Raw genomic sequence first — 27,064 nt, 5'->3', positions numbered from 1 at the left:
GACAAGACTTCAGGAGAGATTGTATTTTAAGCTTTTAAGCCTTGAAACTACAAATATGAAGAACTTATACAGAATGGTAAACAGCATCTTTCTGGCTGTTAGGTGAAGCAGCTGGGGTTGGTGCTGTTGTTACACAGTATACGGCTTTTTGTGACTACCTTCTTATTCTGTATGTTCAAAGAGATAAAGAACATATATTGTCTCTTTTATCTTCTATTTAAGCCACAATGAAAAAAATGAGTACCTTGTTGTATAAAGCACAAATGTGCAAGGCAGTGTTTCCAGAGGCATTCTGGGAGGAGGAATCCGCCCCATAGAAGAGGAGGTGCTCCAAATGCTGCGAGTTGCCATGCTGACAGGCCTGATAATCAAAGGGCCAGAAGACAGCGAGAGACGAACTGAGAGCCAATTATTACATCATATCCAAACATTTTTAATTCTCCTTTGGACACACACCTACATCACATATAAAGTACAGGCTTTGGTGAACCAAAATACCAAAGTATCAATGTTAAATGTATGAGTCAAATCCCAGTGAACACACAGGAAGTATAAGATGGAGGATATGAGTGGCTTGGAGAGCTGAAGAGACTCATGCTGATGAAGTGACGTGTGGGTGATCACACTAAGATGAAGAGGCTGATACCTTTATTATATATTTTTTCCCCTGGCCTTAACAATCCACTTCATCGCTGCAAGTCATGAGGCCACGGAAGCAGGATGGGTGGGGTGAAGGGTGAGAGGTGTCTGAGATAAAGGATGAGAGGTGCAGTATTGGAATGGGTTTTGATGTGGGGGCAGATGCAGACACTGGAACACAGAATACACTTGTACATTACAAAAAGGACGCACGCACAGGATACAAACAACACAAACTAAACAACCATGAGGCAGGTGCTTTCCCGTCACATCCCATAAATAAATACAAAATAGGCCACTGACCCAACTAGATATTCTTATTTTAGCCTCTAACATGAGGTTTTACCAGTTATCTTATGTTGAATTAACTGTACACGGCAAACATGGCAGAAAATGAAAAGTAAATTTATCATGAATTGTAGTTATTTACTGCAATATTGTCTTACATCTTAAGAAAAATCCCTTTAAAATCCCTGCAAGTCTAAAGGGAATGGCATCACACACACAAAGACACACTGGTGTACCTGGTGTGTCTCGTCCCAGCCGTTCTCATCCCTGATGCCCAGCTTGGTGTGGTGGTAAAGCAGTGTTTCGCAGCAGGAGGTGTCGCCCCCTGTCAGCACAGTGTGGTAGAGCGGCGTCAGCCCTCGTCGGTCCTTATAGTCCGGAGATGCTCCCAGAGACAGGAGGACCTGCAGGGAGCCGCGGAGAAAGAGATAAACCTCATGTGCAGGTCGTGAATAAGTCATGATGACATGTGGGGAGTTTGAGAAACTATGCAGCTACTACGCTGTTATGAATTCATGAAAAAGAACGATAATAGAAACACAGGAAGCAGAAAAATACATTGGGGGGGGGTCAAGGAGTCGTGGATTTAAAATAAAGATGGAAACTCATAGGAAGGGGTGCAGAGGGGTCATGCAACACCCCAGACTGGAGAGAATTTGTTTTTTTCAATCGGTCGACTGTAAATCTCTCTGCATTATACCAGCTGATCCTTTCCTTAGTGCTTGACGTTACACATTATTACCCCCTGAAGGAGTTTCCCATCCACTGGTGCCTGCATTCTTGGTGATTTGGGAGCTGAATTTCTGAAAAGATTTTCACCCTGGTTGTATAGAAGAATAGTTTTTCTGTTCCTGTGCATTTTGTGTGTGGGCTGGTGTGGACTGCTGAGTGGGAGAGTCTGTTGATTCTGTCTTCAGCTTGTTTACTTATAAGGAAACAAATGAGGATGGCAGTGTCAGATTCATGGCACGTATCCATCCTGCAGATACTGTCTGTGTCGGCTGGTTCTTTGTCAGTCACTTGTTATGGTGATATAAGAGCGGCCCTTTCTGCTGTTGTGATGCGTGAGTGTTTACCAGCAGGGCTGTATGGCGGTGGCCTCGAACAGCCTTGTGTAGAGGTGTGAGTCCATCTTTGGCACGGAAGTCAATATGAGCCCCTCCCTCGGCGAGGACGCGGATGGACTCACCTCCACCTGGCTCACACTGCACAGCCAGGGACAGAGGAGTCTCTGGAGGACACACACAGATTCACATTCAGTTATTTATGGTTGGGGGGATTATTCTCGAGAGCAAAAGTCAAACCCACAGCTGCGTTTCTTTGCTCTGTTTAGATTCAGAGAGAGCACCAACCTTGTCCTTGAATATGAGACAAACACTGGTCCTAGTAGACTCTACAGAATACTCTATTATGAGAAAGTCTTAGAACTAACGGAAAGGTATGAGAAAGTAATCAGGAAAATATTACATTATTAGCTTTTCTTACATATTGATGCATGAAAAAGCTACATTTCACTGTTGCAGTTGGTAGAGAGGGAGCTAATCTTTTTATTATGTCAAACTATTATTATGTTTTGATAATATTGGCAGTCATCACAATTACCTGCAGTGTCACATTCACACTGCTTCAAGGTTTTGTCTGACTCACAGTTCACATCTCAACAACTTAAATGTTATCTATTTAAAAATCACATTTTGGAAGCTAAATCTGGTGTTTGATTAAATTAATTGAATCTACAGATATTTACCTCTTGTATATTTGTTGGGTCGTTTTTGTTCATAACAAAGCACCATATTTGTGCTTGAGTAAATCTACCTAATTGCATATGTGGTCAATAAATTATTTTCTATGTAACAAAACTCCAGCTGTGTTGTCAGTCAGGTCAATGGCTTATTGACTGCAATTAGACACAGTGGTGCTTGAAGCTAAATGCTAGTATGAACCTGCTGCTGTTAAAATCAGTAGGCTACTGCAACTATTAGTAAACTCATTAAGAAATTAAGGGAATTAAGGAAAAGTCAGGGCATCGCTAAAGTGTTTACGCTTTATCCTGGGGAGAACACGAACATCTGCAATGTATCTCATGAAGACACATCCATCGTTGATGATCATTTCACCAAAATTTACAAACATCAACCCCATGGAGGCGCTACAGGAAAAGTCAGGAGATCACCACCTTAAATGTCATGAGACATTATCCTCAGATTCTGTAGCTTTATTGGAAATCTGCAGCCGGTTTAACAGATCCACAGCATGTGGTGGTCCTATGGAACTTTCCTGAGGGCCAACTCCAGCCCTAGGGTTGAAGAGTCTCCTGACTGTAATCTAGGTGTAACAATTTCCTAATTAGGGACCGTTTTCTACATTAACTGTTTAAAGAAGAGTCACTCCATAGAACAGACATCCTAAATCCCACCATCACATGCTCAGTTTTATTCCCAGGTTACTCAGCAGCACAACTTAATCTCTGCGAGAGTGTTGAATAAATAGTCAAAATGCTTCTCTGGTGATTCACCGTATGTAAATGTCTAAATCATGCAGGCGGGAACGTTTTCGAGCCCCTGCAGAGGCCTCAAGACTGATCAAGACTGAATATGTTGACTTTTCTTATTTTACCATGAATATTAGTCTGAGGTTGTGATTGTCCCGCGACATGAGCTGATGGTGGGGTTGGGGAGTCGTCGTGTCTGAGGAGGTATGACGCGCCCGGGGGTTCCCCCTCTGCCCTGATGCTGTGCAGTGGAAATGTGTTTCACACCCATGATGACAGGCTGTGGTTATGTTTTGACACTTGCTCCCAGAGTGGCTGAAGTGACACAGAGAAGCACACACAAACTGCAAATGAGCCATCTGCTGCACACCCCACTCCCCCCCCCCCCCCCCCAGGCACTAACAAGTCCTGAGAAAAGCCACCAAATTGTGAACAGCGCCGGCTCTGCTCCTTGACAGAGTGTGAGGCCGACACGCTGCAGAGCCGAGGGCAGAGGGCGGAGCGCGAGAGTTGCTGCTAGCAAAGAGTGTAAAGGTGAAGTTAATACGGCAGAGCCACAGATCAAAGAACTGCTGTGTTCTAGTAGTCCATTCCTAACTTAGTGAATTGACCTAGAAGTATTTCAGCGGCTATCATGATAAGAGCATGTTTGTGTTAGATTTCTCTAAATGATAAGCACCAGCTGAAGCATTGCAACAACCATGCTCAGAGAGTAGTTCAAAAAACGATCATCGTCAGAGCTAAATATAAATATAAATATCTTCATCAGAAACTCAAATGCGTTGAATCTCCAACGCACATTTACACAGAATGTTTACTGCAACGGTGCGACTCATCTGAGATTATACACCGTGGACAGACATGACACAACTGACAGAGATGAAGGTCTTGTAAGTGTGTACATTTATGTAGAGTAAACTGTGTATGGAAGGATGGAGTTTAAATTTACTGTTACATAATTGGTTTATGTAAATCACTTGACTTCTGTCAAAGACTTAATATTTCTTAGAGGCTTTAAACCTTTTATCGGCTGGTTTATTAGTTGGTAGGATTTTTCCGCAGCAGGATTTAAATAAAACTACAGAACAGATTTCCACGGAAATTGGTGGACGTATGTGGTATGGGTCAACATTTCTTTCAGTTTTGTTTTTTCACATTTTCACCAAATTCCTATTATATAATTGATGCATCTTAATAGAAAAACTGGCATATTGAGGGGACTGATATCAAGAGTGTACAACATTTCATCATCAGATCAACCTCAGATTTTGAAGTAAATTAAACTATGTTGTCCTGCATGCTTTAGTCAAACAGACACTATATAGCATATTAAAATTTCCATCAACATGGCTGATCTTGTTTGACGCAAAACTAGTATAGTTTTCAAGCTACTTTCACGTGAACCAGACTATTTTGACACTTTGCTTTAAACTGCTAATCTAAACTTCAGTATCTGCGAGACTGTGTCGGAGTTGAAGTAAATCGGAAAAACATCTGTGACACTTGATGTTTCGGGGGCCCTCCTTACCGCCGGTGTCCCCGTCCTGGAAGTTGGGGTCGAGGCCCTTGTCTAAGAACTTGACCATCTTGTCCACAGCGGTGGTTTGGATATAATCCATGAACTTTTTCAGGCTGGCCTACATGTAGAGAGAAGAAAGCAACAGAACAAACTCAGATATATGGTATCATCACAGAATGTGAAATGTTCTTTTGTGAGACATAAGTGGTGTTGTTCTATGTCTTATAGCAGCAAATACGTTTATAGCATATACACATATTTTGCTGTAATTTTATGAAATTGTGAACATGATTTTAGTTATTTCTCTTGATTTAGTTATTTGTACTTGTGGTATATTCTGCTACTTTTAACCTTAGTATGAACCAGAATCACATGTTGCATGCCGCCGCAATCTTTAGACTCTCAGTAGTTCTTCTATGCATTTCTTATTAGTTCTCTCCCCTAGGGTATGATCTGTGACCCCTTAATGGATGAGTGTAGAAAATGGGTTTTCGTCTATTAAGCACGAGGCATGTTGTTATGAATTCATCCTAACATTTACATGTTATGCGTTCAAACACATGCAGTCATGCACCTCTCAACCATGGGATGTGGGATGTTGCCATGGGCGTAGGCAACCCCTATATATATTGTATGTTTGACGCCTGCAAAGCGGGCTTCACTATTGGCGTGTGAATGTCTCCGGATTTCTAGAGTCCGTCCTGACCTGTGAAGACTTCTGTGTAATAAACTTTAACTAAACAAGCAAGTTCTGGGTCTGCGGAGAATTCTTCCTTCAGCATCAACTTCACCATCATTGACCTCTTGGCTGCCCAAGATATACGATATACTGAAAAGAGATGCAATCCCTATTCTTTCTGTTTTGGGTATAGAAGTAAAGTGCAGTATAATACACTGCAGTGCATTCAAGGCCAGTAAATGTGAATGGAAACCATGCACGTTAAATCATGCCGACACCTACAAACATAGCTGTTATGTACTGAGTTTCATTCATTCACAGTTTGCCATGTAACATGCAGCTCACATATCATGTAAAGAAGATCTCCAGACCTTAGTGTGCAGCTTGGCCAGCTGCTTCTCATCCAGATTGGTCTGTTTGTACACCCGGGTCTTGTATCGAAACTAAGACAGAAAAAAAGGGTAGAAACGGAAGCGTTAATCCTTTGTCCTCAATTCTCCATTGGCCTGGATCCCCAAAATGGGGCCTGCAGATTTATTTCACCGAGAAGCTTTAACTGGTTTTCTGAACAAACCTGATCTTCTACTTCACTGACGACAAGATGTGTAGAAAAAAAACCTGGTTTTAAAGCAGTTGGTTAAAGATGGTTAGGAGCCTCCACTGAGTCAATATGTAGCATGAAAATAAGGTGCGAGAATGGACTGGAGAAGTTAGAAGGTATAGAAAATAGAGACGTTCCTTCCAAGAAGTGTTTGAGAAACATCATTGATCTAACTTGAATTATTAATAAATAATAGAAACCATCATCCTCCCTGCAGGAAAAACAGTTGATTAAAACATCAATATTAGACTTTGGCGATGACCCTGAAAAGACACTCAAACTTTGAAGGAGGAGGGATCTTACGAGAGCCTGTTTAAACCGGCGCATGTACGGATAAAACCTCTTGAGGAAATCCAGGTCACACTACTTCTGTCTTACAACTGTGTCAAAGAAAGTCGCAAATAGCACCTCCAAATATGGCACCCCTTTCTCAAAGGACTGTGGGTACTCTTTGAGCAGCCTCTCCTCCTCCAAGAACTTGGCGTCATGGCCGTCGGTGGCCGGTTGGAACAGGCCGTAGTTCAGGACGTCCCGCAACGACTCGGTGAGGGAGCACAGCACCTGCTGCTTTGCCTTCCACACCGTGGCATCTGGGTTGAACCGCAAACATTTCTGCAGTAGATACGGGGACAAATAGGCATGAGCTAGGCTTTCAGTTCACAGAGAAATGATTATTGGCACAATGAGAAACTCCAAATGTCAACGAATTAAATGTGACCTTTGCATAAATGAATACACAGTTGGTGGTTTTCAGACATAAATGGAAATCATAGGGAAAGCAGCAGTAACACGAGAATCAAGAGCTGAGGTTAAAAGGATGCAACTGGACTGAATTCATCATGCACATTGATCTTCTAATAGAAGCCGTAATGGAAGAAAATATCTCTTCTGGTAAATGTATAGACTCAGAATCAACTAGACGGGATGCTGTGATTTAACACAATCTTTAAAACAGTTATTCATTAATTGTGAAAATAATATTAGAATTGATTTTTAAACTTTTGTACACAAACATCTCTGATCTTATTCAAGTATTTTTACATTTCAGAAGAAAATGTAAATCTTCACTTAATTTATACCTGTAATCAATAATTTACTTTCACAAAAATGTTTGAACTAAAACACATAAATTAAGTGTATAGAATACAGCACATTGTGGCACCTCACAACAAATCACTTATTATCTTTATAGTGCGTTTTATTGGTGCCACTAAAGCCTTAGACGGTTTCATATAAATGCTTGTTAAAATCCGGAAAAAGTTAAATTATTGAATATTTTACAACAAAAAGAAAAGCCAAAAACCACATGTGTGCATACAACCACATTCATTTTTATTTGTTTGTTTTCCTTTGTTTTTCCTCCCCGAATAATCAATGTACAGGTTTATTCTGGGACCCTTTGGAGGGGCAGAGGTCCCAGTTATAAAAAAAACACTGGTTTAATATACTGAGAAACTGAATCTCACTTGAACAGCCACATCTTTAAAGTTCTGTTTATTCATCAATGTGTCAGTACTGACAATCAAGTAATGTTGAATATATTCACAGGAGTATTTTTTCTATTTTCCCTGTGGGACATTTGGAGAATTCACACATTGTAGTATTTGGTTTTTCACTTCAGTACTGACAGAGGATCATATATTCTAAGTTCTACGCTGATTAATCATCCTGTATCCTCAACAGTGGATCTTATGACCTCTCTGTGTGCCTACAGTCCTGTGGCAGTGGATGCTCTCAGCGGACTGACTGCAGCACACTGAGGCCATCCCCCTCTTGTGCCAGCAGGGGGAGACAGCTGCAGAGTGAAAAAAAAGAAAAGAAAGGGGGTGATTCCCGGTGGCCTGGGTTTGCAGCCAGGATATTAATGGCAGTTTGGTGCAGCTTTAAGTGCGTCCGCTGGGGTCACGAATGGCCAAATGCATATCAGCTCAGAGGCCCAGTCAGCAAAGTGGAGCATAACTCACCACACAGATGGCTGACATAAGGTGTTTGGCACTGCTTCTTTGCTTCGCTCTCTCTCTCTCTGTCCTTCTCTCCCTCACTCCCTCTCTCCCTCTCCCTGCCCAAAGTGGAGTTGGGATGTTCTCTGACCTTGAGGCAGCAGCAGGACGAGCAGCCCATGCAGAGAACAACCAGCTGCAGACACCCCTGCCTCACGTTGCATTACTGCAGCCACTCGTCTCTGGCCAACAACTTGTAACCGACAACGTCCGCTCAGTCATGTCATTCATCTTCATGTCTTTTCCCCATCACACACACACACACACACATAGACGCCCACACAAATGCCTCTGTGCGTGTGTGTCCTACAGAGAAAAGAGGTAAAAGACCCTGCAGAGAACTCACACAACATTTTCACTCTCTCTATTTTATTCAGTGTTCGCGCACAGCCAAACCGGTCGCCACGGCAACCGGGTTCATTAGTGGAGCAAGCTGCTTGTTGCCATAGAGACATCCCTGTGTTCCCTTGGAGATGGGGTACTGGGAGGGTGTGCCTGTGCTCGTGTGTGAGGGTGTGCATGGTTCTTTTTTCTTCGACCGTGCAGTAAGAGGGCGGGGAACGTCTAAGATTAAGGGAGTATGGGATTGAAAGAGGATGAACAGGTGTGTCTGTTTTTAATAGATTAGGTTTCACACACAGACACACACGCGCACACACACACACACACTTCAAGGGATACAGGAAAATTCTCATTAACTAACGGAGCTTCAGTTTGTGTTAAAACTTTGCTTACACAGCCTGAGAAGCTTTAGAGAGTGGGAGATTTCACTGAGGCGGCCATCATGCAGCTTATTGATCCAAACACCTCCAGGGAACATAACTGATCCTACAGCCTCTAACTAGCCAGCCAATTAGAGCTCATCACGGCTTCATCATCCTCATCAGGTCTTCGAAATAAACGCACCCAGGTTCTGTGAGCAGATGGTTTCTCCCACCGACTCGACTCATATTACTCACGGTTTTGCACCGTTCTGAATTCATTGGTGCAGATGGGAAACTGTGCTTTTCTAACATCAGACCACCTCGCAACTTAGCCTCCCGTGGAGCTGCTGTGTGTCGGAATAGCTGAGGCCGAATGCAAACTGTTAATGTCCATTGACAGCATGTTTCTGTGCCAGAATATAAAGATATAAATGCCAAGATGGTTCTCATTTTTTGCTGTCTTGTCTATTGCTTGTTCCTGTGAGAAGACTGGCTGATCATTACTCACCGGGTAAATTACACAAAGCACTTAAACAGCTTAGTTCCAGGATCTAGAAGTAATACTTGGATAGTTTGAAGATTGGCAGTGTAAGAGTGTAGAAATATTCAATTACTACATTCAAATGCCTACTTATAAGCACATAAATAGTGTCACCTTCATACTTGAAATTGCGGGGATGTCATTGATCAGTGAAAAACATTCTTCAGCTCATTTATCTCTGTTATTTTAATTTCAAGTATTGGGTCGTGGGATTTCCTTGAGCCTCAAACTGTTATTTAAATAAAACTATCTAAGATATCTCAACGGGAAATCTTTCTTTTGATGAAAACATGACAAAAAGGGCTCATCTGACACTGCCATTTGTAAGCAGTAACAAGCCTGGAGGTTAGAGGCCACTGCTTTAATATTTCGCAGTGCAACTTTTGGATTTAGTGCTGTATTAGTCCGAAACATGGAGAGGAATATAAAGGACAATATTTCCTAAGACGAAGTGGGAGAAATGTAAATGTTCAAGTACACCATCGTTGGACTTGAGATAAACCAGGATTAACACTTACACTCAGCCAAAGTATCTCTCCTTCTTACAGTTTGCCACTGGAAATCAGGTAGAGGGGGGAGAGAGGATCACCCACTGCTGTTTGTTTTTTAACTTTCCTGAGAGCATGATAACAACTGATTAAGCAAGATAACACAAGAACAACAGAACAGATTTCAGGGAGATCTGGTGAAATGATGCAGTACGGGTCAGGAAAGAACCCTTCAAATTTTGCTGTGGAACCATTTTTTTTTTTTGTATTACTTTCTTTTAAGATTGTGGGATAGGGAACAGATATAAATGTGTGTGTGTGTGTGTGTGTGTGTGTGTGTGTGTGTGTGTGTGTGTATATGTGTGTGTTATCATACCTGTGTTCCAACAGGCTATTCAAAGCAGGCAATTGCCAGGGGCTCCGAAGTGAGGGGACCCCCAAATATGACTGATTGCAGTCTACAGCTATGACAGTTTTGCACGGGTGCGGTTCGGTTTAACTCCCGGACCACCCAGATCCCTTTCGCCAGTCTTTAAATCCTATTTTCCTTTGAGGAAATGTAAACACAATAAGTTGACAGCGTAATAACAATATTTTAAACACAAATAAGTTTGTTTCAAGTGTTTTCTCAACACACAGATTTATTTTCCATGACCCTGGTGCATCAAACTGCCTCATTATTTCTTGTTTCAAGCTTAAGCCGTCACTTCCAGGAAATGTTTAAACAAACTGAACTGACTGAAAAATGGTCGTAATAATTTACAGAAATGTCTATGAGATTGAAGGTTTTTGAAGATCGGTATGCCAAAAAGTTTAGTTAAGTAACAGGCCACTTATACATGAATGCAACACTAATAATGATAATATACAAATTAATTTGGCTTTGTCTGCGTTACACTGTGCTTGTGCACATAATTAGGTACTAGTATGTTAATGTAGTCAGTGCCACAGCTGACTTTCACATGAGTTTCAGTTGTAGATGAAATTCTTAAGTCCCTCTGTTTCTCTTGTGGTCCTTAGGATGCAGACCAAAATTCTGTCTTGTCTCCTGAAGCCGTGATCACACTTTCCCACTCACACACGCCCACTCACTCAGTCCATGCTGCTCTTTATCTACCGCTGCATATCTCTGCCTTCGTTCTCCCTCCTCCTTCCTGCTCTCCCTCCATCTTTCTGCAACAGCTCTGCCATCGTATTATGCAGGAATAAGACTCTCTCTCTCGCTCTTTCTGTCTCTCTCTTTCCATCTCTGTCCTTTTTCTGAAGGCCAAGCACACAGGGACTAGAAGCCTTTAATGAGATCTGTAGGGAAATAACCCCCAACCAAAGACACACACTCAAACACACACGCCAGCCATGTCACCATTTAAGTCAACTTCTCTCCATACCTCACTCTCTTTCTGTCGCTCCTCTCTTAACCACTCCAGCCACCCCCTTCCTCTCTACTGCAGTTTGTAAGAAGAGCAAATTAATTTCTTTGAAGTGTTCATGTCATCCCCTCTTTGCCTTGTGCTCCCTCTCTCTCTCTCTCTCTCTCTCTCTCTCTCTCTCTCTCTCTCTCTCTCGTTTCTGTCGTCTTTCTCCCTCTCTCTCTCTCTCTCTCTGATGCAGCCCTCCCTTCTCTTCTCCTTCGATACTTACCTCTCTATTATCTCTCCCCCTCTGTTCACCTTTGGGTCTCACCCTTTCCCTGACATGCAACCTTTACACTGCTGCAGAGGCAGTGCGGAGTGTCTGAGTCTTGCAGTCTGAGTAGTTCACATAGCCTGTCTGACTAGGCAATGGAATATGAGAGTGTGAGTCCTTGCGTGCATGCGTGTCTCTGTCTTTCAGCATGCAAAGTGTTTACTAGGCCAAATCCTGCCTCAGGGGCTTCTGATCGTACTTCGTAGTTTTCACAACTTCAGCTCAAGTAGAGACCCTGGAGAAAAACTCATTTGTTTCACACTGCTAAATGCACATGGAAGGAAAATGCCAACTCGTCCGTGTGTGCACGAGTCTGACAATATAATAAACCTGCAAACAAAATGGCCTTGACCTCCTGCTGCGAGAGGATGGTTTCAACAGCGTCTGATACACTGTCACTGCTGAGTTAATGGACCTGTACATATTTCATTAGACACCAGTGGTAGAGGCAGGATCAAGGTCCACAACCATACTAAGCCAACTCAACAGTGTGAAGTATGCAGATGTGTTCAGGACAAATGGAAATACTACAGGAAGTTAAAGTTATGAATTAAAAATGTCACTTAAATAAAAAGCAGTGCAACTATAAAAGTTTTTATATCTGAATGAGTAAAGTTACATAGAATGGAAATAATTAATTAAAATAACTTGAAACCGAGAATTTGACTGAATGCACTTAGTTACTCTGCACTGTGACGCCTACACTCAAATTAAGCGTCCACCCACTGTGATGTGAACTATTGGTTTGTGAACTGCCGTTGGGAAGCATCAAAGCTTGGTTCAAGATTTTTGAAACCAGAAGTCAGAGCCACCCACTAATGCGACCTGCACCCATTGGTCAGTACTAAATGTCAATCACACGGTATCCACACACCGATGCATATGATACTCTATACCCTAAATGGGACAATAATTCACACTATGAACATTATGATGTATTGAAGAAGCCATAAAACTAGAGGTTGAGACCATGAACTCCTTAGGGAAATGTTAACTGACATTATAAATCAAGAAACAGCCTGATTTATAAGCCAGCGTAATCGCCCTCTTCTGGTCTTTTAAGGGAATACAAGTGTCATGCATTACTTCGAGGACCCAATACTTCAATCTGAAATTGGTCGCTACAGTAATACATTCATTCTCATGTTGAAACAACAGCATTAACAAGACAAGGTCAACCCATAGTGTATGGTGGTACTGTGGAAGGTCAATGTGCAGTATGAGGAGTTACAATCCGCCATGGAACAACAATTCACCATTTGAAGTGTATCACTGCATCATATTTGCTTGCATAAATTGTCCGACTAGTGTCGGTTTTAGCCTTTTAATCCTTTTCTCTCTCCTCCTAATCTGTGCTCACATATGCAGAATTTTAATACAGCTCAATTCCCAATAAAGCTGTTCTCATTTACACGTTTTGTTTTGCTCATTCTGTAAACAAACAGGACAAATGTGAAACAGAGAGGAAATCTCTGCCCCATTAATATTAAACGTTAATCAGCAACAACTTCCAAACTGTTTCCAGACTGATGTTTTTCGCAGCAGCCCTGTTCCTGCACATCTGACCTGCAAATCCCAAACGATGATGCTCCGTCAGCAAAACAGCGGGTTGTGCAAGAAGCCTTCTGCAACACAGGCTCGGTTTGCCAGAAGGGCCTTAACCTTCAGCACATAAAATGGGATAAGACATCAATTCTTACGCTGCAAAAATGTGTTTCTTTTCAAGAGAACCTTCATCTGTCCCTCTCTCTCCAGCATGAAGTGGTGGAAACAAAGCCCACTATATTTCACCTTGACCTGTAAAAGCAACCAACTGAAGCCCAGATTTTTTCTTTAATCATGGTATCTCCATCTCCTCCCACTGTCCAGAAAAGAAATGATCGGAAAAGTTGTTATTTTGCGCCAGTAACGTCATTTGGAGCAAGATTCGAGGTCCCAGGGATTCGAGGGAACAAGCCCTGGTGTCGAGGACGTGCTGGTACAAAACCAACTGAGCTGTCAATCATTTTTAAACCATTCCTGATTCTATTTTCTCTAATTGCCGAAGCCGATACAGATCTACCCCAAAAGAGGTCTGGAGATTTAGTCCCCCAACATTTAAATTGAATGGGAATCCAGAAATAGTCTTTTGATGTCCAGTAAGTGGATCTGCCGGCCTTTCTCGGAGGTGAACTAGTCCACATCCTGGCCCTTTTTCATGTTGTCAAGTCATTTCATTTTATGCAGAAACTGCCGTAGTTGTTTTTGTAATTTGGCAGCAGGGTGCTGCCATCTTGTATCTCGCACCGTTGAATGAAAAGGAAGAATAATTACAGCAAGAAAATGTCATTGTTCATACAGGAGTCTGAATATTGGTTCAAGAGAAACAGAAACATTTGAATCCATCCTTTATGTAGCTTGTGTTTGAGGCTTGAAAATGTGGTTATTCAAAAAGATTTGACATCAGATTAGTTTTCAAATATTGGTATCAGCACTAAAAGATTTATTTCAGCCTTTAATCACCAGGAGCTGTTTACTGCCTCAGGATTTAATGTAGCCACATGTTTGAGACCCACTGGAAACGTTATGTAAGTTGATGTATCAAAGTAAATTGGTGAAGGCAAGTCTGTAATCAGTCGACATCTCTGACTGATGAAAATCCCACATCACAGAGCCACATAACATGTCTATTAAAACAGAGCAGTAATAATTACCCCTGTGTGTGTGTATGTGTGTGTTTGTGTGTGCGTTCTCCACATGTGGGTGCTCTTTCGTGACGACAAAACCCTCCTTCCTCAATTCCTAACATTTGCATTTGCGTGATACAGTCACTCCCTCATCTCATTACAACGCAATTAACAAGCAATTAGAGTTTATTGAGGGTGAATTAGCTGACACGTGGAACAGACCCAATGTACTGGCAAAGCAAAGGGATATTACCCGAGCCCGGGGATCAGGAGGGTGAGGAGATACGAAGCAGGAAAAAGAAGGGAAAAAAAAAGGAACATATGAGTGCACTTTAATCTGAAAGAGCAGAGTGTGAACGAGAGAGAGAAAGAGGGGAAATGGCCTGAAGAGGTAGAGTCAGGGCAGGACGACGGAGAGAGAGCAAAACCCAGATTGAAGACGTGTTTAAGCTTCTATTGTTAGTGTCTGTCTGAGTGTGTGAGTTTGGAAAAAGGAATTTGAGTCAAAACTGATAATTACCTCCGCCAGTGTTTTCATTGCTGTCAATTTGTCTGCAGGATTACAAAAAAGAAACTACTGAACCAATTACAATGACACTTTATGGAGGAGTAGGTCTGTAAATGTCACTTCTATGAAGGCCCAACAGTGAAACGACATTTACATTCAGTAGATCTGGATTCTGATTTGGATCTGTACCAAATTCCTCACACTAAGAAATATCACTTACCTCAACATAGGTTATTCTTTTGATCATAATCCCAAAATTATCAGGAAGATTTTGGTACCTGCCCCCCCCCCCCCTCCATATTTTAAAAAGCCGTATTTACAATTGTTCTGAGATTTACCTGCTCAGATCCAAAGATTCAGTATAAGAGAAGTTACAGGAAGCTTAAAAAGACAACGTAGGGCTTTCTGTGCTTAAATCACTTTCCATATTTATTTATTTCTTGCTGACTTTATCCCCCTGCATCTATCTCTAGCTCTGACATCCTCCATCTACCTTTATCTTTCTCAGCTACCTTCCCTCTGCTTTGATCCATTTCTATTTCAGTCGTCCTTTATTTATCTCTGTCAGAATTTTTCCCATCTCTCTCTCTCCACTCATTTGTGCCACATGTATGTTTTATAGGACTATCAAGAAAATCCTGAGGTTTTTACCCCATTCTCCTCTTTCTACAATAAAATGTTGATGTCGATTTGTTAGAATAAATAGGCAGTGGTGAATTATTTATGGTTGGATTTAAAAACACTGAATCGAGCGCACTTGTGCATCCACACACACACACACACACACACAGTGCTTAAAACACCCATGCACAGATCAATAATAAATCACACGGCAGCAAGAGGGAGGAAGAAGTATTGAGCGAGGCATTTATAGTGCACCGGGAAGGCAAATATAAATTGTGTACATTCGTTCCCACAGCCACATACAAATACATTTAGTTCATTTGCGGCTTGATACCTGCTGGTGATTTACCAAAGCGGCACATCACAGGGGCCTCGATCACTTATTAGAGAGGAGAAAAGAGGAGAGACAGCAAATGTCTGAGAAGCCTTCTGATTGTCAAATACAAAGAGTCTCGTTTTCGACAAATGTGGCGATGAACAAAGACCCACGCTCCTCTCCTCTGCCTTTTCGCGGTTCTGTCTGTCCTGCTCCAAAACATACAAATTGGATTTAGCCTCTTTCTAATATGTGTGGACATTTAAGAGAAAATTTATTTTTGTCACTTGTTTTTTTAACGCCAGTAAAAATTTACCAAAGAAGTTCCTGATCTCAATCAATAGCTTGCAAGAGTCGAAATTATGATAAAGCTTGGTACACATTAGAGTGTGGATATACAGTATGCGTGATTGACAGCTAGAGCCATCCAATTGGGTGCAGGTCCCAGGTTTGGCTGGGCAGCATGCAGTGTCCTCCAGCTCTCAGTTCTCAGCTCCAACTCCTTCAAATACGCTTATGTCTGGTTTAAAAAAAAAAAAACAAGATGGCGCTCGACAAAATACCAAAGTCAAAGCTTCAAAACGGCAGCTTACAAACCAACGGGTTACGTCTCAGTGGGTTGCCACTTGATTATTCTCTTTGACACATCGCGCAGCGGGAGAGCACAAACAAGAAAAAATAGAGAGAAACTATGTGCCAAGCGACTGGCAACTTACAAAGGATTGTCGTTGGAAGGGAGGGTTTATCAAGCCCATATGGTTTTTCAAATGGGGATTACAGAGGAGAAAAATAAAGTAGTCAGCACTTTGGCTGCACGAGTATTTGCATGTACAAAATTGCTGTACATAGTCCATCGAAGAATTCAAGAGGGTTGTCGCAAAATTGTAGTTGCTGTTGACTGACGTAATCGGGGGGGGGGGGTTGCCCTCTTGGCCCAAGGCCCCAGGATATTGCCTACTCTGCCTTCTCTGCAGCAAATTAGTCATATGCAACCAGCAATCTTGATCCTCAAAGTCGTGACGCCTGAATTTCTCTTCCAAAATAGTTTGCCACTGTGTAGCTCCCAACACTCTAACAAGCCAAAAAAAAGATTCATGTGTTGAAAGAGCAGATCCCGAGCTGCAGGCGTGCAGCTGCAGGGAAGCTGGAGGAAGACATGGGGCTAAATTTACTCATCACGGATCAGCAAATACTAAATAAGGGAAAATGTAGAATTAGAGTGAAGATTTCATACAGGCATGAAGGGGAAAAAACTCTTAATATAGTTCTGGGGAGCAGAGGTGAGTTTCTAAGGGTGTTATCATTGCCAGGAATGAGGGAGAGTGTCTTCAGTAAATGGAGGCAGCTGCATCTCCAGCCTCTGCAGCCAATTTCGACACGCTTTGCAGGCTCTCGTGCTGACGTGATGTAAGATCCGCAAATGGAGAGCGATGGCGGCTTGTTCTATCACGATTCTGGACAGCACGCTTAAAACCAGTCACTCCGAAAAGGGCTTTTCATGGCATGCTTCATCACACCATTTTTAAAAGCTCTATTGCAACGCAAAGCCAGAGGCAGCACTTCCCCCTCTTCTCCTCACTTCAACTTCGCTCCCTCTAAATCCTTTCTTGCTCCCAGTGTGTTTTAAAATCGAATTCTCGCCCATATATTCTCATTGTGCTCTTGAATGCAATTTGGCTCCGTGTCTCGCCGTCACTCGGTTTCCCTCGGTCACCTTGAAAGTCTCCCTCAGCCTCTCTGAACAATCACTTTGCTGATGAGTGTTTCTGCTCCTCTCAGCTTTCGGCCAGTGATGAAAAACAGAGAATCTGTTTGACATAATAAGTCAAATCCTCTGAGATTTGGAGTGTTTCTGGAGCACAGAACGGTTTTGACTAAACTGACAACATATACTGTCATACGCTCACAGACAGATAATGAGACTACTGACAGGCCCCTGGGCACAGACGGCAAACATGGCTCACCTACCATCCGACTCCAGACCCCTAAGGCTCACACAATATTGTGTCAGTGCTGAGGCTTAAATGTTCTACAGAAAACCTGAAGGGACAAACTCTTCGTTTGAAGATGTCATAATGGTTTTCTTGTTGCGACATAAGTGAAGGTGACAGCCTCTTCTTCTGTGCTTTTACTCTCTGATCCAACAACTCATTTAATGCACCCACTTATCAAAACACTGATCTGAGTGTTGAACTGTTTGTATATATCAAGGACTGTACAACAGTTTTGGGAAATTACTCACTTTTATTTCCAATGGTTAAATAACGGGGTAAACTAAGTGCCTTGCTTTATTCAGAAATAGTCCAGCAGATCATTCTATTTATTTTAATTGCTTATTTTTGGAGGGACGTGCACATAATTAAAAGTAATCCCTCTAGAGTGCTCATTTGCATCTGTCATCCTTAAGCAGGTAAACAAAAAGGTTAATAAATGAAGTAACTCATTAGATCAAATAACCCACTTTAAAAAGGCAAATAGTTGTTTGATACTTAGGGTTATTTTTTTAAATAAACAAGATATCACTTGTTAATTAGTGTGCAGGTGGATTGTGTTACCTGTAGAAAGAGCCAAGCAAGCTGTTTCCCCCTTTTCAGCCAGAAATAATAAAGCATTGAATAAAATGCAAACATTTATGTAAGACAAAAACGAAGTTGAGGCAAGTTATATTTCAAATGCAGATCTTTGTAGAAAAGACCAGCTTTGTTCAGGGATGCAAGAAAATGAAACGCAAAGAAGATTAAATGGTGAAAATAATGGAAAGTGAGAGCAGAAATGCTAGGTGGGGATGGAGGCACTTTGTGTTTGTGAACTTTCAGGGTTTGTTGTCACTTTCTGTGTGTGTGTGTGCAGAGACAGAACTGACCGTTTGCTTAATGTCTGGGATCCCAATGCGAAACACCATCATGGCGATGTGGGTGTCCTCAGATGGCACCGAGCTGGTGCTGCGCTCCTTCAGCCTCCTCTGCTGCTGCTGCTGTATCTGATTGGCTGGCTGTTGGTGTGTGGGTCCTGGGTTAGATGAATAGGGGTTAGCGGTGTGCCCAGGGTTCCCTGGCCGGACCTGTCTGTCCCCACCGGGCCGTGCAGCCAGTTTCCCTGTCTGCCTGTGTCCTTCACTTCTGCCCCCCCTCGACAGGCCTCCCCGCCTGACCTCCTCCACCATCTCCTCCTCGTCCTCTTCCTCCTCCCCCTCCAGCTCGCCATTCTCCTCCTCCTCCCCGTCCTCATCGCGCTCATCCTCTTCCATTTCCTCCTCCTCTTCTTCCTCCTCCTCTTCCTCGTCCTCTGCCCCTGGATAGAGACGCCGATTGTTTACCAGCATCCTTTGTTGCTCCTCGTCACTGGACAGGGGGCTGAATGGCATCGTCATGGCATCAGGGAGGGGGGCACCAGTGTCAACACCATCATTCCCAGTGATACACTGCATCGGGAGAGGAAGGTGGAGAAGACATCATTAAAACAGATAAAGAAAAGTTTCTTGCCAAACTGAAGACATACAGTACATCCAACCCCCCCATGTATGAGGACATATACTCCACACAGCTCATGCATATATTAGGTAAAAGTGCTTTTCCTTTTCACACTTCCATGATTTCCATGCACATGACTGAACCTTCAGACACATGAGACATATCAGTATTTGACTCAAAAATGGCTCTACGGCTGATGGCGTAAAACCATATTGTAAAATGCTCCGATTGATAGGCTCTACTGTGACATGTATGACTTCACAGGACAGTGCTACACAACGATGTATATTTGCAACGATTATGCATTCATGTTGTGTTGGTAAATAATCTGAAAAAAGAGTTCCCTATACTGGGAATATATAGTCGGAAACTCCGACTTAAAATGGAAACGTTAAACACTTTTGGTGCAAGTTGCTGATATAATCACAGAAACCAATTTATAAGCAATTTCAAATAGTAGCTTGTGATGTGAAATTGACGTCCATCTCTCACTTCACCCAACACATTTTTATGATTGACATGGATACATTTTAATTAGTTATGGGCCTGTCAAACATGATCCTTTTTCTTTGCTCTTGGTTATAATGCAAATACTGGCGGGAAAAAACTGCCTAAACCATCTGGATCCCATATAGAAAACATTATGTTTTTTTAAGCATCCACACACCCAACAGTCCGACTTCACAGCACCTGAGCGCACAGAAGTCAGGACGACCTTCTGAGGAACAAATGACTGAGGCCTGTAAAAGGGGGAAATGTTCCTCTGTAGAGTTTTTTGAAAATCTTTCTGTCCGTCTGCATCAATATGTTGGAAACCACTGATAAAGTCAGTTTGACATCTTTTACAAATGTTAAAACCTTCAGGGAATGTGAGACTAAGGTAAGAGAGACGAGGACTCGACTGAGTGACTGAATAAACACTCTCTAATCAGACTTACAAGGCTCGGGACACTGGTGTGGAAGGAGGAAAGTTGGTGGTATCCAATACATAATGTGAACTGAGTAAAACACACAGAAAAGTGAGTTAAACATGCCGACAGCTTGAAACACACAAAGTTGAAGCACATCTGAGGCACTCAGGAATGGCGGGAAGGTAGACAAGACAGGAAGTGAAGTGCTCCAAAACAAGAGATGACTGTGAGTACAGAATAAAACAGGAAATAACAACAAAAGGAATACACAACACAGAAAATGAACCAAGGCAGACACGTGAGAGGGAAAAGATTTACATGAACTACACTGCACAGGTTCATTCCCCAGGAAAAAAATAATCTCTTTCCATTTTGAAAACTTTTGAAATATTATAGTGGTAATCAATAGAGTACACAGTCTCCTCAGGAAACCATATTATAAGTTCACAAAAAATAAATATCATTTTATTATCGAAGAAATCGACATCATTAACCATCAAAATGTCTAAAAATGCACTGGTACTTAAGCGACCTTAAATCCGTTCCATCTCTTTAGTCAGGACAGCTTGTACCTCGTAAATTGGATTAAGTAGAAACTACACCACATAATACATTTTTTGGAACGATACCCATTAAATTTTGGTGTGGACCCAGGACATTTTTTTTCCCTTCTTTAAAATTGCATAATAAGAGGTTTTTCAAAATGAATCTTGATTAAAAAAAATCATGTATGTCTAAGGAACTGATATCCATGACTGTGTGGAATTTAGTGCAGCTTGATTGAATCTAAAGGGCCTTGGCAGGGGAAGGCCAGCTACTGAGTGCCTTTTCTAGTTTTATACGTGCAACACATTCATGTTGTCGGTTATAAAAAATACGGTTGCCTCAAGGCACTGCTACCAAGACCGAGAGTTGAAGTCTTTCTTTGCTAAAGCTGCAGCGAAGTGCTATTTAATCAATATCCTCGAACCATTTAAAGGTAACAATTGTCTGAACTAAAATAAAATCAATCGAAATACATGTTCAGAAGTAATTCTTTTCCCCTACAGTTTCTTGAGGCAGGATGAAATTAAATGTCAGTTTTTACTAATTCAGTCCCTTGAAGCCAAACAACGACTTCTGTGAACTCAGAGTCTGCAAAGAAGCAGATTCTTTATCAATGCACATCTGCAACACAGACACTCTCAGTGGATAACAGCTCTTCATATGATAAACTGTACTCTTTTGCTCTTGCCATCACCCTTGAGGAAGCCAAGTGAAGCCACTTCAGAGCGCCAGTGACGCAGCGCTGCATTCAAGTAACGAGCTGAGCAAGATAACAGATTAGCCCCTGGCGGCACCCGAACGGCTTTGTTTGCTGTTTCGGGATTTTCAGCACCACTACACTATAGACAGCTCTGCACGAAATAAATGGCGAGAGGGAGGACGCTCAAATCCACAGGAGGATGGAGGATAGACTTCACCTGACGAGCTTTCCTCCACTACATTGTCCACTGCCATTCTGCCTGCCCTGGATTATAGGGGCAGCGGTCCTAGAGTGATCACAAGGATACCTTGTTTGATTCCCTGACTCCTCCACAGTGAGTCGAAGCTTGAACCTCAAACTGCTTTTTTATGTGAATATGTGAGTGAGACAAGCATTTACACACTAGGAAAGCCCCTAAATGAAAGCAGTCCATGCACCATTATGTAAATATAGCCTGTCCCTTCACCTTAATGCCTTTTGTGTCACAGAGAGCACTGCTCTTCATCGCCGTGGATAAACACCCTACTCCTCATTTCCAGAGGTGGGTATAGCCTCCTCAACAAACCATAAGGCTCTACTGCAAAAATGGCCACAATCCCTGTCTTTACAAGAATAGTTCTTACAATATCATGTCGTGAGATAAACTGTACTTGTGCTGTACATGAGCTGTACACTGAAAAGATGGTTACTGACATACGTATGATTGTTCAGTTAGTCTCTTATACTTCTACTCCACTACATTTCAGACAAAAGATACTTTTTATTTCACTGCGTTTCTTTTAAAAACGTGTAACTTTGCATATTCTTTCATACAGATCTTAGTGTCTATTGCACCACTGACGTAAAGACAAAACTGTACAAAACTGAGCTACAAATCCAGAGGAAAAATCAGTATCAAGATGCTGTTTGTTTTCATTTCACTTCATATGAATTTCAAGTGCCGGAATAATGAGGCCACTTTAAATTGTAAATTGACTTGGCGCAGTCGGCGGTGTGTGAGTGTTTGTGTGGTGTGCGTGTGCTGAGGCAACTGGGAGACACAAAGGAATGAGAGCTCTGTCGAGAGGGAGAAAATATAGACATCTCAAGGCTTTCCTCAGGGGACACTGAGCAAGAGCTAAAACTATCAGTTGTCCAGTACACCAAGAAAAGAGAAGGGGGAATGCAAAATTAAAAAGAGTCACGAGAAGGTTGGGGTGAAAGTCAGGACACAACATTTTGTGAGAAAACTGCAGCTAAGCATGTCATTTAGACTGAAATACAAGATGTTTCTTTCCCCTGGTGTGTTATTCAGGCTTTTTGTAAATGTAAAAGTTCTACAAACTTAAAAAGCATAAAGTCTGTGGTAAAGGGAGAAAACACTGAAGCTCCTGAACCACCTTGTCAGTAGTCTGGACAATACTGCACCATTGTGATGTCATGTGAGATCAAAATGCCCCATATTTGCATAAAGCTGTTTAGAGGTCTACATTTCCTACACGCACACAAAGTGGTTGACCAATCACAACAGACTTGGCCAGCTGGCCAATCACAGCAGACTGGGCTTTATCGAGACAGAGCCCCAAACCGACAGGAGCTAAAACCAAGTGTCTCAGTCAGAGGCTGAAATGGACAGCATTAGGAAAGTTTCCCAATTGAACATCATATGTCAGTCTTCTCTCTCTTTCGGTGACACCTCAGTTTTCACACAAACAAACTCACTGGGTGCAGGACTGGTTGTGACAAACACTGACTCTGTCGCAGGGTTACTGCTTTCCAACTTCTGAAAGCCAATTAGCAGGCGAACGTCTGTTCACAGTAACGAAGCAAGACGGCGATGGCGGAGAAGTGTGCAGCAAACTGTAGAGGTTTAACACAACATCCAGACTGCATCACCCATGTTGACGAGAGGCTTTGACTTGCAACACTTGATGCACAGCGACAAATGGAAACTTTATCACTATTATAACATTTTACTTCCTCATCATCACTGCACGAATGTGTGTTTTAGATATAGACATTTTAAAGTCTCCAAAGAAAATTACCATATTTAATGTTCTCATTTAAATCTTTATGTCTACAGTAGTAAATAGTAACGATACAGCCATTAAATAAATGCAGTGCAACAAATAGCGTAGAACCAAGAATAAAGTTGGATTTAACAAAAGAACTTTAATCACTTGAGTTAATGCAAGCATAAATGAGAATTAACTGGGCACTCGTTGTTAAGTTTCTCCAGTTGTTGCATTTTTAGAGCCTCGGAAAAGGTTAAAAATGTAAATGAGAATTAATGAGGCCTCTTACAAAAAGCTGTTTCTGACAATTTAGAGAAGTGCTGGAGGACTGAAAGAAAACCAATGAAATTAGAGCGGGCCTGTGAGACAGTGAGAGACAGCGAGAGACAGCGAGAGAGACAGCGAGAGAGACAGCGGATGACAGGGGAGGAGGAGGAGGAGGCTGGAAACCAAATAGTCGTATGGGATTGATGAGCACAAGGGCACAGGGAGAAAGAAGGGGGGAGAACATCAGCATTGTCTGACCAATCAGAAGGCGGCACCTACACAAGATATGATAATAAATGGAAGTGAGCAATCCATATTTACGCATTTAGTGCTGAGTAATCAAAGATAGTGGAAGCTTGAAAGGAGGTGGAGGGAAGAGGAACAAAGGAGGAGGATGTAAGGTAAGAGCGATGCGATTGGCTCTGTTAGGCTGGAATCAGGCCAAGTGCGCCCGGGAACTAAATGCAAACACATCTGAAGGCCAATTCCTTTCACACACAAAGTCTGTGTGACGTAAGATTTATCATCTGTGTCCACAAAGGTCTGCCAAAGAATTGTGGCACCGGAAAGCGGATTTGATTGAGCTCGAGGTCACTGGACACCCAACTACACCTGAAACCTGCCATTTGGCAGTACTACTGTCAATCACACAGCATCATCGCCTGCCGAGATTATCATTTTAAATTTGAACATCCTACTGTATTGAAGAAAACTTGAAACTAGGGATTGAGACAATAAACTTCTCAGGAAAATGTTTAAGAAAAATAGAAAACAAAATGTTGTGTAACTTCATCACAAACATTTTAATTGCAGGGAAAAGTGATTCCGTTTTATTGTGTGAGCTCCGTAGATATCTGTATCAAAATGTAATGGCAATAAAGCCAATGGTTTGGAGAAAAATCATTGGAATTCATCCTCTGTGGATCATGAATGTCGGCACAAATCTCCACTACGATGCATCTGATAACTGCTGAGAAACTTCATTCTGGAGTAAAGTGGTAAACCAACAAATCAGATTTTAGCCAAGGGGTGGGAGACTATGACGAAACAAGAGACAACAAGAACACATGGGTGAAAAGAGAAGAAGAGTGAGACAATGGAGAGGCAGGAATGCTAGAGGTGGCTGTGAAACCAGAGGCGTGAACGCACAGGGATGGATGTTTGAGAGCAGAGAGGAGCGGAGGGCGGAGAGGATGAAGCCAAGGATTGAACCATGATACCAATGCCAACAATTTCTGTTGGATGTTGCCAAAAACAAGTGATTACTTACATTCATTATATTTTAATATGGCCTTTCCTTTCAAAAAAATGTTGTCCCAAAAAATGACATTTTGCTAAAGGCTTTGAAATGGAATTTGAGCCTCGTTGGACACAAAAAAGCTTCAGTTAAAAGCCAGGAATCAAATGTATTTTATGTTGAGTAGCTCCTTAAAGCTGAGGTTGTTTTTTACAGACTCACACCTTGAAGCCTTTTAGTAGAATCCTCCCACACCTCACACAGTGATCACCAGCCTCCTGAAATAATGATGATCTGAAAGTGGCTGTCGTGACAGTTTGTTACGCATTCTTGCGAATTCATATTTTTTACGATCCTGGAAAGGCGGAGCAGAGATAAGGACGGAGGAGTGAAAAGGGTTGGAATCCAAACTTTTGAATCGCTCACCGTCAATTAAGCCGGAACAGGTCAGGGAAGCGCGAAAATGATGAGATACAAAGTGATAATCAGTTCCAGAGAGAAATGTCATGACTCACACATTAAAGACCTTCATTATGAAGGCTCCACGTGCGTGTGAGCTTATTTGTGTCTCCCTGTGAGTGAGGATGAAGAGGGCGATGGAGCGATTAGATATTGCCCAATGCAAACAAGTGATAATCATCTCCCCCGCTTCATATCTCGCTGTCATAAATCTTGATCTCTAACTGTTCTCCTTGGAGAGCTGTTACAGGTCATATCACTGACACTTTCGGTGAGATCAGCAACTTAAAACTATATTAACCCTGCTGACCCTCACCTCATGGTGCGATCAGAGATGTTAGCTACACCGGAGACGTAAGACGACCCTGCAGTGTGAATGACCAGTTCACACTGCAGGGTGTGAACAAACCAGTCGATTTTCAAATAAAAAGGTAGATGATGCACAAAGGATGGGGTGAGCGCCACAACTCATTGAGATTCCTCTGTGATATTCTGCTCTGATTAAGTGTTGCAGTTATTTTTAAGGAGCAATTTCCTCTAAATCTACCTCAGTTATTTTATAATTCCTTCAGAAAATTGAAGGGATGAGACATTGCATAATACATTGTGGGTTAGAAATACAAATCGCTGCAGCTTTGGTTTCTGTTGGGATCATAATGTATGGACTACATAAAAGCTCTCCAAAAGTGAAGTCAGTGTTTTTGTTGGTCGCCCCCTGGTGGCAATGATACTCGGCCTCCCCCATGTTAGTGGGTGGGTCAACACAGATCGATCTTATCTCACACAGAGATCAGCTAGTTTGGTTTTAATTAGTAATTTGAAGCTAAAGAAATGGTTTGAACTTGTCACGTCATGATTGACAGCTGGTACTGACTTGCGATTGGTCGAGAGCCAGTATCAGGAGGGACATTGCTTACGCACCTCCATCCCCTATCGCTGCTTTGCATTGTATTTATGCTAATGCTGGCAGTGTTGTGTTTGATTGCGTGCCCGTGCCTTGGCATATCATCTGTAGAATAATTTGCACCCTTGCAAACATCTGACAGCTTTCATATTTGTCTGCTCCGTCGGCAGTGTCACTCTCCGTCGTGTTAGTTGTTGACTCTCGGATTTAAGAGACAGCTGTGTTTTTGTTACACACACAGTCTATGTCATCCTTGCTTAAGATGTGTTGTATATATGGCTTTGTTATTTCTCAGTTTTAATCACCCACTGGCAATTTACAATATGTGAAACGGCAGTTTGGTTTTTCATCGCTGCTCTGAAAGCAAAAAAATATATATGATGCACGTGGCTCTCATGGGTTCATTTGATGTGACACCCAATGATCCATCTAGTCACACTCCAGGCTATTGGATGGGAGATTTGCCAAACCAATGAATGAAAATAAACCTCTGATACATTTTTCCAAAAGACTGTTTCTGGCATTTTTTCATTCTGTCACACTGTCACACGTTCGACATAGAGGGACTACCGGTAGAACCCCGATATCATGGCTCCACTTCACGATACTGCGCAGACTCTTTTACAGTATGTGATCCCTTCATATTAGTTTCAAATGTGAGTCTTTAAAATAAACTGTTGTAGTCATCAGAAAAAACCTGTATTGCAGGTATAAATTTACTCTCCAGCTCGAATGAATAATTGAGACAGTTGGCTCGCAGCTCAGGTAGAAACACACTTGTCACAAAATGAAATGTGAAGGTACCCACGGATGGGGAACAAATGAG

At 42.1% G+C, this 27,064-nt stretch overlaps 1 protein-coding gene across 1 annotated transcript in view; it reads right to left on the bottom strand.

Annotated features, from left to right (window-relative positions):
* shank1 (SH3 and multiple ankyrin repeat domains 1) overlaps nt 1-19,161 on the bottom strand; it is a 56,497-nt gene extending 37,336 nt beyond the window's left edge. Inside the window, exons 1-7 of the mRNA XM_062408965.1 lie at nt 18,614-19,161; nt 6,626-6,829; nt 5,988-6,059; nt 4,947-5,055; nt 2,004-2,158; nt 1,164-1,331; nt 245-361 (exon numbers count right to left, since the gene is read on the bottom strand). Coding sequence (XP_062264949.1) covers nt 245-361; nt 1,164-1,331; nt 2,004-2,158; nt 4,947-5,055; nt 5,988-6,059; nt 6,626-6,829; nt 18,614-19,120 — 1,332 coding nt within the window. The 5' untranslated portion in view covers nt 19,121-19,161. The remainder of the gene's footprint in view (nt 1-244; nt 362-1,163; nt 1,332-2,003; nt 2,159-4,946; nt 5,056-5,987; nt 6,060-6,625; nt 6,830-18,613) is intronic.
* Between the last annotated feature and the right edge of the window lie 7,903 nt (nt 19,162-27,064).

Source organism: Platichthys flesus, chromosome 16, assembly GCF_949316205.1.
Source record: "Platichthys flesus chromosome 16, fPlaFle2.1, whole genome shotgun sequence".
In the NCBI taxonomy this organism is placed as follows: Eukaryota; Metazoa; Chordata; class Actinopteri; order Pleuronectiformes; family Pleuronectidae; genus Platichthys; species Platichthys flesus.
Note: the sequence above shows the minus strand (reverse complement) of the source record. Positions and strands in the feature narration are given on the sequence as shown.